The sequence below is a fragment of the Peromyscus maniculatus genome, chromosome 2, assembly GCF_049852395.1.
Source record: "Peromyscus maniculatus bairdii isolate BWxNUB_F1_BW_parent chromosome 2, HU_Pman_BW_mat_3.1, whole genome shotgun sequence".
NCBI classification, from domain to species: Eukaryota; Metazoa; Chordata; class Mammalia; order Rodentia; family Cricetidae; genus Peromyscus; species Peromyscus maniculatus.
In genome coordinates this window covers 173,191,682-173,206,459 of record NC_134853.1, presented here as the reverse complement: position 1 = coordinate 173,206,459, position 14,778 = coordinate 173,191,682, and the positions used below count along the sequence as shown (strand labels likewise).

The following is a 14,778-nucleotide window of genomic DNA, read 5'->3' as shown; positions in this document are numbered from 1 at the left end:
GAGATCTGGTGCCCTCTTCTGGCCAGCAGGCAAACATGCAGGCAGAACACTATACATAATAAATAAAAAAATCTTAAAAAGGGGGCTGGGGATTGGGGGCTGGAGAGATGACTCAGAGGTTAAGAACACAGGCTGCTCTTCCCAAGTTCCTAGCAACCACATGGTGGCTCACAACCTTCTCTAATGAGATCTGGTGCCCTCTTCTGGCATGCAGGCATACATGCAGGCAGAACACTGTATACATGATAAATAAATAAATCTTTCTAAGGGGGGTGGGGGATAGAAGTCTGTGCCCTTTCTTAGCTGCTTTTTCACCTCTGAGTCTGCTGAGGTCACACAGCCAGTGCCCAGTCATGACTAGCCCTAGGGGAACCTGAAAACCAACACCTGATCCTGTTGGCCAAGCCCTGCCTCTTGGGGCTCTTTCTGATGGAATCTCCTCAGACTTGTATCCTTGGGGAGCCTTCCTGCCTGTCTTTGCTTCTTTTTACTCCATCTTGGCATCTGCTTCTCAAAGAACTGGGCCAGTGGCCAGGCGGTGGTGGAACACACCTTTAATCCCAGCACGCGGGAGGCACAGCCTGGCGGATCTCTGTGAGTTCGAGGCCAGCCTGGGCTACAGAGTGAGTTCCAGGAAAGGCGCCAAAGCTACACAGAGAAGCCCTGTCTTGAAAAACCAAAAAATAAAAATAAAAAAAGAACTGGGTCAGCACCATTTCCTTCTATGTCCTACCTCCCCCTCTGTCATTGTATATCCCCCCTCCTTCCTGTCCACACACACACTTGGAAAAGGGACCGAAAGTCCTTCACCATGGGAAACGGGCTCTTGTGTCATGGTACATCTGATCGTAGAAGGACCTAGACATAGACATTCCACTTGAGGGGGTAGGGAAGGACAATGGAACTCAAAAGAAGGTTATGAGAGCACCTGGGAGCTATGTCCTCCCTGAACAGAAGAGGAACAGCAGGGCCAAGGCTAAAAATCAGATGTGTTTTTATTATGACATAAAAACTTCCCCAGTAGGAGCTGTTTGATGTGGCAGCACAGGCCACTCAGAACCCTCTTCCCCCATCTTCAGCCAAAATAGAGGACAAATGGATCCCCAATCCCAGACTCCAGAAAAGGAGGAATGTCAAGGCCAAGAGTCACATGGTACCCAGCAACTCTTGGAAGGTATTCAGCAGAAAGGGATCAGAAGCAGAAAAGGGGCAATGGGCCAGCTCCCAGTGGCCCAAAGCAGCAAGGAGGGCCCATGAGTCAGAACATATGACAGCAGGGCTCTGAGTAATACATAGGCATAGTGAGTCCAGGAAGACCCTGGGGGCTCCCCAAGACAATGGCTAACGTGTTGAACTGGTGACTTAACCATCTTTAAGTGTCTTCCTGGCCCTAGCAGGAAGAAGCCATGAGAGAGTCCATATGGTGGACATTAACAAGGGATCTTTGTCTGTTGTGTCTAAGTTGGGAATACAGCCACCAGTGGGCACAGGCTGTACTCCCAACCAGTGGGCAGCAAATATACTATATCAGAGTCCCTAGGGAACCCACAGTTGCTCACCAAGATGAGGGTGATTCTTGGAAGAACAAAGTGCCAAGTTCAGGCCAAGTTTATAGGAAAGCGGGACCAGCCGCTGAGAAGAAGCCAGGAGTGCCACAGGAGGGTCATGGAGACATCCTTTGATACAGAGCTACTGACCCAGCCAGAAGCTCAGGATCCATTTATTTGCAGTACTCCTTTCTGAACTCTGGAAGCCAAGAAAATGGCTAGTGTCTACTTTCTGTCCCTTAGTCCCAGTGGGAAAGTCAGGGAAGACATTTGGCATGACTTCCCAAGGCCTTCTCAGAAAAGATGGCAGGAGTCTCCTATCCAAAGGGTCCTGGGAATGGGTAGAGTCACATATGGGATGGGGGGATGTTGGGGTCTCCCTCCACTGCTCACCTTTATCCAGATCCACATTCTTGGCAGGCAGGGTACTGTGGGCCAGCTCAGCCCTCTCCTTCAGGATGTTGTTTTTGTAATCTGGTTAAAAGAAAAGAATAAGTCCCACCCAAAATGCACTTCCCCTGGACCCTTGTGGCCCTCACTCCTACCTAGCTGGATGTCCTCAGTCCTATAAGGAGCCTGGTCCCCTGTGGCCACAGCAAACTCCGTCATGTTCACATCCTTCCTAAAGGGAGATGGCAGTGTAGGAGGGCAGGGCAGGGCAGGTCTGGGAGGAGGGTTGGGCAGGCAAACTCACCCCTTCAGTGTCCCAGCTTTTTTGTCTGAGGTCCCGCATCCTATGAAGAGAGGAGTATCAAGTCAGCCTCACTGTCCTCAGTCAGTCTGGGCCCCTCTGTTCTAAGGGCCCTGCCTTACCTCCACGGTGATGATGGCGTGTAGCCAAGACTACGGTGATGAGCAGCAAAATGAATAGCAGTAGCGTGGCCAACACATAGCCCAGTTGCTGGAAGAAATGCGCGTGGTTCTCTGGGACAATGACATTGATGACACTGTGGCCTCGGGACCTACTTACCAGCGTGGGATCTACAGGGAAGTAGCAAGCATCAGAAACCCTCCATGAGCCAGGTGTGGTGGAGCATGCCTTTAATCCCAGCACTCAGAAAACAGAGACAGGCAGATCTCTGAGTTTAAGTCCAGCCTGGTCTACAAAGATGGTTCCAGGACAGCTGAGGCTACACAAGGAAACCTTGTCTCGAAAAACAAAAACTAATACGAAGAAGAAGAAGAAGAAGAAGAAGAAGGAGGAGGAGGAGGAGGAGGAGGAGGAGGAGGAGGAGGAGGAGAAGAAAGAAAGAAAGAAAGAAGGAAGGAAGGAAGGAAGGAAGGAAGGAAGGAAGGAAGGAAAGAAAGAAGGAAAGAAAGAAGGAAAGGAAGGAAGAAACTCTCAGCAATACCCCTTCTTGGTGCCCGTAGGCTGCACACTTGCACACACCTGGGCCAGGAGCGCTGTTGTGGCCAGACCCATTACCGGGAGAGGCAGGAGCAGGTGGCTCCAAGACGGGTTCGGTGACCTGTAGGTGGAAGACCCGGCGCTCGTGCAGGCCGCAGTAGTGGTGGTGCAGGTGGCAGGAGTAGATTCCCTCATCAGCCGGCTCCAGAGAATCTATGCGTAGGGAGAAGTCGCCGCGTGCAAAAGCGTCGGCATTCACTGCCACACGATCACGCAGGAAGGATGGTCCGTAGGCGCGGCGCTCGCCAGATGCGTACAGGTCTAGCAGGCGGTCAGCGCGGTCGTGTGGCACCCCAGGTAGCTGTCGGTCCCAATGGACCACCTGCTGCGCCTCCTCTAAGTGGCGGTCAGTCCACAAGTGCGCACGGTTCACACAAGTCATCAGAGCCGGCGCGCCGCGGACCACCACCTTCACTTCCTTCTCGCCGTCCCAGTACGCGCGAGCTAACAGGGCTGCGGATGCATTGAGAGAGGCAGCCAGATCACTGCCCCGCAGAGGAGAGGAAGGGAAAGACTGGCTGGGGCAGGGATGGCAGTAGCAAAAGGAGGGTGAGGGGCACACTCACGATCGTCGGTGACCTCGAGGCGCACAGCCAGACTCTCGTAGAGGTGACAGTAGTGGTGGTGCAGGTTGCAGGTGTACACCCCTTCGTCGCCCTCCTCCACAGCTGCTTCGCAGAAGATAACCTCAGCGTGTGGGACGCATCTTCCTCCATAGCCCCTCCCTAAAATGGTTCTGTCCCCTCCACGGCCCCGCCTTTCCAAGGCTCCACCCTTTCGTAGGCCTAGCCTCGTCAAAGGTATGTGTCCGCCCCCTGCCAATGTTTCTATTCCAGCCAAAGTTTCAGCCCCCACCACGGTTCCACAGCGTACCGCGGATGAGCAGTGAGAAGTTGCCGTCGTGGAAGGCAGAAGGCGACAGCAGGAGGCGGCCGTTGTCGCGCGGCTCGTACACGCGCTGTTCACCCGCCGAGTACATATCCACGAGTCGGCGCCCTTGGCTGCCCGCGACTCCGCTGAGGTCCCAGTGGACCACGCGCTGGCGGTCATGCAGTCGGTCTTGGGTCCACACCATGCGCGGGCTCTGGCAGCGCAGCACCGCCTGGGTTCCGGCTGCCCAGCTCACTACGGACTCAGACACCACAGAGCTGCTGGCTGTTGCGGTCCCTGAGGGCCCTTGTCGGGAAGAGGGAGTCAGCGGCAAAAGTCAAGATGGAGGCAGGATGGGTTAGGAGAGAAGTGGACCCTAAAGGGGCCTGGCCCACAGCTGGGTATGGGATACTAACCTGAGTACAGAAGGACTTCAAGGCCTGTAAGGAGAGGAAGAATAAAGCTGTAGGGATTTTTCACCTTTGCATCCCAGGACCCACCAGCTGGAAGACCACTTGGGGCCTCCCGCAGTCATGGCAGTTTGTTGCCACGATGCCCACTTAACGAGTTCTGGTAGGGAAGCTGCAGGTAACACCCTTAGTTGACTTCCTGGCTATACAGACAGCTCTGGTAAGTGGGAAACCAAGAAATCTGGCAGTGAGTAGTAGGGAAGGATGTGACTCTTTGCGGTCTTGTTCTGAACTGTGAACTTGAAGTAACCATTGCCACATCATAGCAACAAGTCCTTCCGAACTGCTCCAGCAGGACACTGAGGCAACCAGCAGTCGTATACGCACCTTCAGACCTCAGGCATTCATAGCCCTGTCCTGCACACCCCACCCTGGGTGCAGCACGGCCCCCTGCTACAGTCCTAACAGGTGACATGGGGAGTAAGTCCTGATCTGCCACCACTGGCCCAAGACAGTGCTGTGGAGAAGTGGCTTAGGGCCCAGGCTCCTAGGAAAAATGTGCCTGGTCAGCAGGCCAGAGTAGGCAGGCCTGGGGGCCCTGAAGAAGGCGTTGGAACAGACTCTATTAGCCCCTTAGTTGTCAGCCCCCCTGACTCCCTCCCCACATCTGGGAGGACTGCACCCTGAGCAGCTGACACTGTAGTCACACAAAGAATGGGTACAGGAGGCACCTTGGCTACATCCTCCCTAGTTAGGGCCTCTGGGATTTTTGTTGGAGTACCTGAAGGCTTCATGATTGAAAGTGAATTGCTGTTTTGAGGCACCAGCCTGGTCCTTTTCTTTGATGAGTGCTCCCTACCCCTCCCAGCCTAAACACAGAGAGTTCATCAGCTCACTGTCCCACACCCAGTCCCATCTCTCACACTCACTCTGAAGAAGCACCAGTTTCCACAGCAAGACACAGGACAGCAGTTCCATGGCGCCAGCAGGGTCCGCGCTGCGCTTTGTCTTACTCAGCTCTAACTCTCCAGAAAAACAGCCGACCCCCTCTCCCTGCCAGCACCCGCTGACATCACGGAGCTGTGGGCCGGGTCTGTGCCCCGCCCACTGCGCTGCTCTACTGTTGGCCTCCCCCATCTTTGGCTGGCCTGCTGTGTTGCAGCCACCCGGTCCAGGCCTAGGAGGTGGGAGGGTCTGAGTAAATGCTCAGCCAGTCACCGGTCAGCCCTGGGGTGGGGCAGTAGCTCAGTCCTAGGACAGATGAAGAGGCCTGAATGTGAGGATTCCTGAGGCCATGTGGGTGCCAAGCATCTGGTAAACTTTCTGAGCTGCAGCAGAACTGGTGTTTGAAGGTGAATGATCTGCATCCCCGGCTTTGACATTCTCCCATGTGGTCAGCCAGGCCAAAAAACCTGGGCTGCTTTCTCCATTCTTGTATTCTCCTTGCCAGATCAGGCGGCTCTTCCAGTTCCAATTTAGATGAGGGTGACTTTACTATGCCCTTCTCTGGGACCATGGTGGGCTACCTGCGGACCACATGATGGCACTATGATCCACTTATCTCTAGGATCAAGAAAGGCAGGCACAGTGGCCCACACCTTTAATTCTAGCACTTGAGAGGCAGAGGCAGACCTCTATGAGTTCGAGGCCAACATGATCCTCATAGTGAATGCCAGAGCAGCCACGGCTACACGTATCGAGGCCCTGTCTCAAACAAAACAAGGAACAGCTAACCAGGGAGGTGAGTGGTAGGACCTCTGGGTACTGAGGACAGAGTGTGCGTGTGGTCACTTTCCTCATGGCCTGACGACTAGAGCTATCCACATCCATAAGGCAAACCCAGAGTCCTGAAACCAGGACTGAATTACTATGATCTGGGAAACCTCCACTTGGAGGAAAGGGGAGTGAACTCTCCCAACAGAAAGCACAAATTTGAAGCTCTGGGAACACAAAGTCATATAAACAAATGGGAAATAACAGAGCAGCACTGTGTACCAGCCCACTCCTGCTAGTTAAGCAAACCTCAGAACAAGAAAGGAAAAGAATCCAAGAAACCTCAGAAGCCCTAAGCAGTCTAGGCCACTTCTTTGGATAGTAATAGGTACAGGCCCTATCCCTGGAGGCTGGGGTGGGGTCCCCAAGTCCTCAAACAAGCCAGAACCTCAGCCTAGCTGGCTATTGGAGGGGAGGGGGAAACACGGAGGACCAGCTGTGAGGCTACAGGAAAGGAAGTCCCTCAGGACTTAAGGGAGCCAGCCATCCAGGATCTGGGCCAGGCAGAGCATGAACTTGGCCCCCCAGCTCTTCCCTGGGCCTTTTATTCTGGAAAAACAAGTCCCACCCAGCAGGCCATCCCCCAGTTCCCCTATTCTGGCCTTCCCTTCTGCTTTTCTAAGTGGTGTGGATGCCTCACTTGCCACAGTGTGTGTCTCTACCCCATACTCAGGAGGTTGACTTCTGCTATATCTGTCTCCCCTCTCCACTCTCCCATGGTTGTTCTAGGCTATCCCTTATCCTGTTTCTTTCCATGGAAGGAGAGTGTTCAGGAAGTGATAGAAGGACACAGAGGTGGCCCAAGCCTGATCCTAAATATGAGTGGTGACAAGGTTCAAGGTAGAGGACAGAGGAAGAGTGTATTAGAAGTCTGGGACACCTGTTCCATACCTCTGCCCAGGTCTTCCCTTTGCAGACTCAGGGCTTGCAGACTTGGGGAACTCTCAAACTGCAAATCCCAATAACTTACTTCCAGATCACAGGCCAGATGCTGATATCTATGGGAGCCTTGACTCCCTAGAGACACACATGGGAACAAATGACCCTTAGCCAATACCTTCTTTCCCCCATACTATCCTCTACTTTAGGCCAGAGGAGTCAAGATGGACAGCAGAGGTCTGTTTGCCCTCCTCCCAGCCCCCACCACCACATCCTTAAGCAGGAAATAGCCACAGACAAGAACTGGAGCCAAGCAGGCAGCCTGGGCTGCTAACCAAGCCACCTGCCCCTCCCACAGTCAAGGGGGGCCAGGGCCGCTCCAGCTCCTTCTCAGTCTGTACTGTGGAGCCCCCAGCTCCTTGCCCCTTGCTTCCCAGCCCCATCTAGAATCTTTGTCCCTCTAGGAAAAGAACAGACCATGGTACTGACCTCATGGTACTTTGGCAAAGCCTCAGCCAACCCAGAGCCCTAGACCTATCTTCTTCTTTTAGGGGTGTGGCCAGACAAGCAGTATCAGCCAGCCCACTAGGCACAAAGACTAAGAATCTGATGTTGGCTCCTATTCCTGGTGACTTGGACATTCCAGGCAGCCCGGCTCATTGGGAAGAAAAACCACAGGACCAGCGATTCAGTCAGGCCCAGCTGCCCCACCACAGGCTTCTTATGGTCCCAAGGAATATATTCCGGCCAGACACAGGCACAAACTGAGAGCTGCTTATGCATCTACTGTTACTCATCCATAAAGACCCACATTGATCTTCATTCATCTGAACTTACTGAACACCCACCAAGCACTCAAGATTCAGTGCTAAATTAGATGGATGCACCAGCCCTTGCCCTGTTGATAGACCAGCATACTTATCTTTTTTTTTTTTTAAAGATTTATTTATTATGTATACAATGTTCTGCTTGCATGTACGCCTACAGGCCAGAAGAGGGCACCAGATCTCGTTACAGATGGTTGTGAGCCACCATGTGGTTGCTGGGAATTGAACTCAGGACCTCTGGAAGAAGAGTCAGTATTCTTAACCTCTGAGCCATCTCTCCAGCCCCGCATACTTACCTTTTAATCAACTTTTTTTTTGGATGTGCATTGGGTTTTTTTTCTTACATGTATGTCTGTGTGTGAGGATGTTGGAATTACCCAGAACTGGGTGTTGAGAATTGAACCCGGGTCCTCTGGAAGAGCAACCAGGGTTCTTTTTTTTTTTTTTTTTTTTTTTTTAAAGATTTATTTGTTTATTATGTATACAGTGTTCTGTCTGCATATACACCTGCAGGCCAGAAGATGGCACCAGATCTCATTACAGATGGTTGTGAGCCACCATGTGGTTGCTGGGAATTGAACTCAGGACCTCTGGAAGAACAGCCAGTGCTCTTAGCCGCTGAGCCATCTCTCCAGCCCCCTTATTTTGTTTTGTTTTGGTTTTTTTTTGTTGTTGTTGTTTGTTTGTTTTTTGTTTGTTTTTTTTTCCAGACAAGGTCTCTCTACATAGCTCTGGCGGTCATGGAACTCACTATATAGACCAGACTGGACTCCAGTTTACAGAGATCCACCTGCCTCTGCATACCAAGTGCTAGGATTAAAAGAATGCACCACTATACCTGGCTTATGATCATTTAAAAAAATATTTAATGTATTTTTTTGTGTATGGGTGTCTCACCTGCATATGGCTGTGTACTACCTGCAGTGCACTCAGAGGCCAGAAGAGGGCATCAGGTCCTCTGGAACTGTAGCTACGGGTAGTTGTTAGCCTCCTTTAGTCACTCGGAATCAAACCTGGGTCCTCTGTAAGAGCAACAAGTGCTCTAAAACACTAGGCCATCTCTCCAACCCCTTATGATCATTTCTAAATGACAGAAGTGGATGGGCATAGTGGCACATGCCTGTTACCACAGCATTCAAGAGGCTGAATCAGGAGGATCACCATAAGTAAGAACCTGTTTTAAAATAAATTAAACAAGAATAGCCATCTGGCTAGAGGTTGGCCTGATGGCACACAGAAATACTGAAGTGGTTTAGAGCTACCATGGACAGACAAGAAAATGGTCCCTATCAAGTCCTCATGGTGAGAAAATTTCAAAGAATCCACAAGACTACAGCCATTGGTGTGAGTGTGAGCATGCAGCGTAGTCATATACATACTTGATCAGGCTACATAACATTAAAAAGTGAGAAAATGTCCCTGCTTTGGTGGCAAAGCTTCTACCAGAGCAGATGCAAAGAGCTATTCCCTCCAGGGGAGCAGTTCCCTGGAGTTAAGAATCCCACTGGGTGGGCAACAGAACAAGGTCTGAGGGTGACCTTTGGGAGCTGAGATAGTCCTAGACCCCAGCCAAGTCTTCATCCCTACAACTTGGAGGAATCAGATTCTGCAGGTGGTCCAGAAATGAACCACAAGTCTTTGGAGATACTCTGACATCAGGCTTTTGAGACTTTTAGCAGGGGTAGACCATGGAAGAGTGAGGTAACAAATGTGACTTCTTGTACAGCACTGGGGGACCAATACAGTTCCATGGTAGCAGAAACAAGTATTCATTTCATAAGGATAGCCCCTGGTTTCCATAGTCCCTGGTTTCTTAGTAAGGATTGGGTATGATAGGGGCCAATACAGACAAACTGCTGGGTCAAAAGTCCATCTGGATTGTGCTAGGATCTGTTTGGACCCCTCATGTCCAAGAGGTGGAGGACGATGGTTCACATACACTCTAGACCATAACATTCACCATTCTACACTCAATCTGGTTAGGGAGATTTTCATGAAGGAGTTGAAACCAAGCCTTTGTACATCATAGCAGGCACTCCAACACTAAACTGCACCCCCAGAATGTTTTCTATGAGTTCTGACCCATTTCCTAGAAGTAGTCACTTGAATGTCTGTTGGTTCTTCTAGGGTCCAGAGTGCTGGGATTAAAGGAGTGGAGTGCGCCACCACCGCCCAGCCCTCGTCGGTTTTATATTGTTGCTGTGTCAGGTATGGTAGCACACACCTTTAATCCCAGCACTCAGCAGGCAGAGCCAGCTTGGGATGCATAGTGGGTGCCAGATCAGCCAAAGCTGCATAGTGAGACATCATCCAAAACAAGAAACAAAAATGGAGGCATGATGGCACAAGCCTATTATCCCAGCATTTGGGAGCCTGAGGCAAAGAGATCTCTGTGATCTGGAGGGCAGCCTGGTTACACAGCAAGTTATTTTCTTTGCATTATAGGTTGAACCCCAGGCTTTACACATGTTCTGAAAGCACTTGACCACTGACACCCCACCAATCCATCAATTTATGTGTATGCTGTGGTGGTATTGTGTTCCCCAAAATATTGTGTACCTTAATAAACTTATCTGGGGTCAGAGAACAGAAAAGCCACTAGTTACTCAGTGATAGCACACGCCTTTAATCCTAGCATTCCAGAGGCAGAAATCCATCTGGGATCTCTGTGAGTTCAAGGCCACATTGGAAACAGCCAGGCATGGTGACTCACGCCTTTAATCCCAGGAAGCAAGCCTTTAATCCTAGGGAGTGATGGTAGAAAGCAGAAAGGTATATAAGGCTTGAGGACCAGAAACTAGAGGCATTTGGCTGGTTAAGCATGTGGCTGGTTAAGCATGTGGCTGATTAAGCATTCAGGCTTTTAAGCAGCAGTTCAGCTGAGAGCTATTGGGATGAGGACACAGAAGCTTCCAGTCTGAGGAAACAAGACCAGCTGAGGATCCGGCGAGGTGAGATAGCTGTGGCTTGTTCTGTCTCTCTGATCTACCAGCATTGACCCCAATAACTCGCCTCGGGTTTGATTTTATTAATAAGAACTTTTAAGATTCCTGCTACAGTATGCTGTGGCATCTATGTCACAGTGTACATGTCACAATGTACAAAGCACTGCGGCATCTGGGAATGGAATTCAGGTTTTCAGATTTGGTGGCAAGCACCTTTACCTGGTGAACTGTCTTGTTGGCCACAATCCATCAATTTTAAAATAGAGGACAACTTCTGGGAACTGATTCTTTTCCCACCATGTTCCAGGGATCAAACTCAAGTTATCGGGCTTGTAGGGCAAGCATTTTACCCACTAAACCGTCTCACTGCCACCCACCTAACACTGGCTGGCCCGGACTTTACCGTGTAAACCAGGATAGCCTGGAATTTCAGGTGATTCTCCTGCCCCTACCTACCAAGTGCTAGAATTACATGTGCCACAATGCCCAGGCCCAAATCTTTGTTGTTGTTGAGACAGTCTCTCTATGTAATCTCATTATATAGACCAGAGGTTCTCAACCTATGAGTTGCAACCCCTTTGGCAAACCTGTCTCCAAAAATATTTACATTATGATTCATAACAGTAGCAAAATTACAGTTATGAAGTAGCAACGGTTGAGGAAGTTTAAGAACCACTGATGTAGACCAAGCTGGCCTCAAATTCACAGACATTTGCCTGCCTCTGCCTCCCCAATGTGGTTGCCAGCTATGAATCTTAAATATGTAAATTAAAAATGAAACTTGTTTAGGAAGGTTGGAGAAGAATTCCTAAGACATAAGGCCAAATGAGACAAAAGTATCTTTTTGTTGTTTGTTTTGGTTTTTTGAGACAGGGTTTACCTGTGAAGCTCTGGCTGTCCTGGAACTCACTAGGTAGTCCAGGCTCTCACTATGTAGTCCAGGCTGGTTTTGAATTCAGAGATTTGCCTGCCTCTTCCTCCCAAGTACTGGGACTAAAAGTGTACACCACCACCACCCAGCCCCACAAAAGTACCTTTTTTTTTTCTTTTTTCTCAAGACAGAATTTCTCTGTGAAACAGTCCTGGTTACCCTGGAACTCATTCTGTAGACTAGGCTGGCCTCAAACTCACAGAGATCTGCCTGCCTCTGCCTTCCAAGTGCTGGGATTAAAGGCATATGCCACCACTGTCTAGCTACACAAAAGTATCTTAATGTATTACAAATGGTATAACAGCACTGAAGGGAGAAAGGGAATGCTGACATGATATCTGAGGAACATGTCTGTCAGGCTGCTGAAGGCAGAGAACTGCACTCAAGGACTGCACCTTGATTGACAGCCATTCTGATATTGTTGGGCACGCATGCACATGGAACCTGAAAAGTCAAGGGGTAGTAGATGGGGAACCCAGATACTTACTAGTTGGAAAGAGAAGTTACAGATGAACGGGAGGGGCCTGAACAACTTATATGCAGTTCAACTCCAGCTATAGACACCTTGATAAGACCTTGTTAGCTCAATTATCAATTACGTAGATGTGTGGAATTCATATTGTGCATTTAAGTTGGTCATTATAACATGTATTTTCTATCTCTGTCAACTAACAGAACCAAGAAGTACCATGCAGCGGTCCCAGAGCAGCAACTCACCCAGTGCTCAGACCCTGGTTTCTCTGAAAAACAAATAATAGCTCCTTAGAAGCAGCTTATTATAGGACCAGGAGGAAAAAATAAATAATAAATCTACAGTGTTTCATATCTTCAAACAGGAAGCAAGTCCTCTTGATAACAATAAAATGTAGTGTGTCCCCAGGCAATGGTGGCACATGCCTTTAATCCCAGCACTCGAAGGCAGAGGGAGGTGGATCTCTGTGAGTTCGAGGCCAGCCTGGTCTACAGAGTGAGTTCCAGAACAGCCAAGGCTACAGAGAAACCCTGTCTGGAAAAAAAAAAAAAAAAGTGGCCACAACTGTGGCCAGTGAAAAACTCGGGCACAAAAAGTACTATTGGGTTATAACCCAAAGTATTATTGGATCCACGCTGAAGTTGCTGGAAAATATTCTCATTGCTTTGTAGAAATGAACAAAACAAAAGTAACCCAACAAGGCAATGTCTTCTAACTGAATTCAGGCTATCTGCAAGAACAGTGCTCTTAATTGCTGACCATCTCTCCAGGTTTCCTACTGTCTACATTTTACTGTTTGTGATCTGCCAATAAGGAATTCTGGTAAGACTTGGCAGAAATGGCTTGTATATGCTAAATATTGTGTTAACTAGACAGCATAACCAAGGCTGGAGGATCTTGATGCTTCTTCTAGCCATAGTGCCTCTACCCATCTATGCAGCACTATTGGTCTACACAGTCCCCTTGTCTACATGGTCACCCATACAATCTGTCCATATGGTCACCCTTTGCCTGCATAACACCCTCTGGCTACCTTTTATCTTGCGGTCTTCTATCATGCAGTAACTCAGGGCAGGTTCTCTCCTACCTGCCTATAGAAATTGCCACACACCCCTTTTTTTCTTTGACTAGTTTTAGTCAAAGGATAGAGCTGAATAATGGGAAAGCACAACACAGGGCAAAGATCCTTAATCCTGGTGGAGAAAAGGTAAGTGTCTCGAGCACTTTACCAATAGGAAGCTCCCTGGAGACTTAATGCCCAGAATTACTTTACTTGGGATTTCATGGTTTGAGTGAGTATATAAAGTCAGACTTCAGAGTTCTCCTCTTTGGTTCTAGGTTTATTTTTTTTTTTTTTTTTTTTTTTTTTTTTTTTTTGGTTTTTCAAGACAGGGTTTCTCTGTGTAGCTTTGCGCCTTTCCTGGGACTCACTTGGTAGTCCAGGCTGGCCTCGAACTCACAGAGATCCGCCTGGCTCTGCCTCCCGAGTGCTGGGATTAAAGGCGTGCGCCACCACCGCCCGGCGGTTCTAGGTTTATTAATGTGCATGCAGTATCATGGTGCACACGTGGACACCAGAGGACAAAATAAACTGCTCTGCCACAAAAATCATGTGTTTAGGAAGGTTAGGAAGGTATTACATACATGTCGGGTTGGGGATTTAGCTCAGTGGTAGAGTGCTTGCCTAGTAAGTGCAAGGTCCTGGGATTGGTCCTCAGCTCCAGAAAAAAAAAAAAAAGACAAAATAAATACGTGTCTCTGAAAAGCATAAATGGCTCCAGGCCCTTCATTCATTGGTTCCTGCTCATCATGTTAAAAAAGCTTTTCTAGCTGGGTGGTGGTGGCACATACCTTTAATCCCAGCACTCGGGAGGCAGAGGCAGGAGGATCTCTGTGGGTTCGAGGCCAGCTTGGGATACAGAGTGAGTTCCAGGAAAGGCTCCAAAGCTACACAGAGAAACCCTGTCTCAAAACAACAACAACAAAAACAACAAAGCTTAATAGCCAATAACTAGGCAGTAGAAGGATAGGTGGGCTGCTAGGCAAAAAGAATAAGGAAGAGGAGTCTTGGTGGGAGTGGGGGAGAAGCCAGGGCCAGCCAGTCAAACATGGAGGAAGCAGAGAAATAGGACATACAGAAGGAAAGAGAGGTAAAAATCCTCAAGGCAAAATATAGATGAAGAAAAACAGGTTAAATTAAGAGCTGGAGAGATGGCTCCGTGGTTGAGAGCACTGGCTACTCTTCCAGAGGTCCTGAGTTCAATTCCCAGCAACCACATGGTGGCTCACAACCATCTATACTGGGATCTGATGCCCTCTTCTGGCATAAAGTTGTACATACAGATAGAGCACTCCTATGGATAAAATAAATAAATCTTAAAAAAAAGAAAAGAAAAAAGAGCTAGAGGGAAAAGCATAAGATAAGGCCATGCATTCATAACTAGTAAGAATTCTCTATATGTCATGATTTGGGAGCTGGTGGTCCAAGAAAGCCTGGTGAGGCATCAACATGAACCCTAGACACAGGGATGTTTTCTCACCTTCCAACCCTAAGCCATGTCCTTACCAGGATAGTGCAAGCCATGGACTAACTCAATGGGACCATCCTCCTTCTAGGCTCTGCTCTACCTAGAACATATTGTCCTTGCCAGCCACATACTTCCCTGACAGTGGGAAATAAAACTCATTGGAAGGTCAGTCAGGCTTGCATCAAACA

The 14,778-nt window shown here is 49.1% G+C and overlaps 1 protein-coding gene across 2 annotated transcripts; it reads right to left on the bottom strand.

The window, feature by feature from the left end:
- Positions 1-977: 977 nt before the first annotated feature.
- Mxra8 (matrix remodeling associated 8) lies at positions 978-5,375 on the bottom strand. 2 transcript variants are annotated; one of them, XM_006992361.4, is made up of 10 exons: positions 5,165-5,375; positions 4,242-4,265; positions 3,829-4,131; positions 3,522-3,623; positions 2,938-3,408; positions 2,361-2,528; positions 2,242-2,281; positions 2,093-2,169; positions 1,941-2,021; positions 978-1,746 (listed from the first exon to the last, which is right to left on the bottom strand). In XM_006992361.4, the coding sequence occupies exons 1-10, from the start codon at positions 5,370-5,372 to the stop codon at positions 1,721-1,723; spliced, it is 1,500 nt and encodes a 499-aa protein (XP_006992423.4). In that variant the 5' UTR covers positions 5,373-5,375; the 3' UTR covers positions 978-1,720. The 2 variants fall into 2 exon arrangements, with proteins under 2 accessions (XP_006992423.4, XP_015841520.3); XM_015986034.3 differs by having other exon boundaries at positions 5,159-5,374.
- Between the last annotated feature and the right edge of the window lie 9,403 nt (positions 5,376-14,778).

What these genes read in the sequence shown, in the direction of transcription:
- Mxra8 (XM_015986034.3), bottom strand. Translation starts at nt 5,372, where the DNA reads ATGGGGGAGGCCAACAGTAGAGCAGCGCAGTGGGCGGGGCACAGACCC. An exon ending in ACGCCATCATCACCGTGGAG is followed by an intron (nt 2,282 to 2,360) that starts GTAAGGCAGGGC and finishes CTCTCTTCATAG; the next exon opens with GATGCGGGACCTCAGACAAA. An exon ending in AAAGCTGGGACACTGAAGGG is followed by an intron (nt 2,170 to 2,241) that starts GTGAGTTTGCCT and finishes ATCTCCCTTTAG; the next exon opens with GAAGGATGTGAACATGACGG.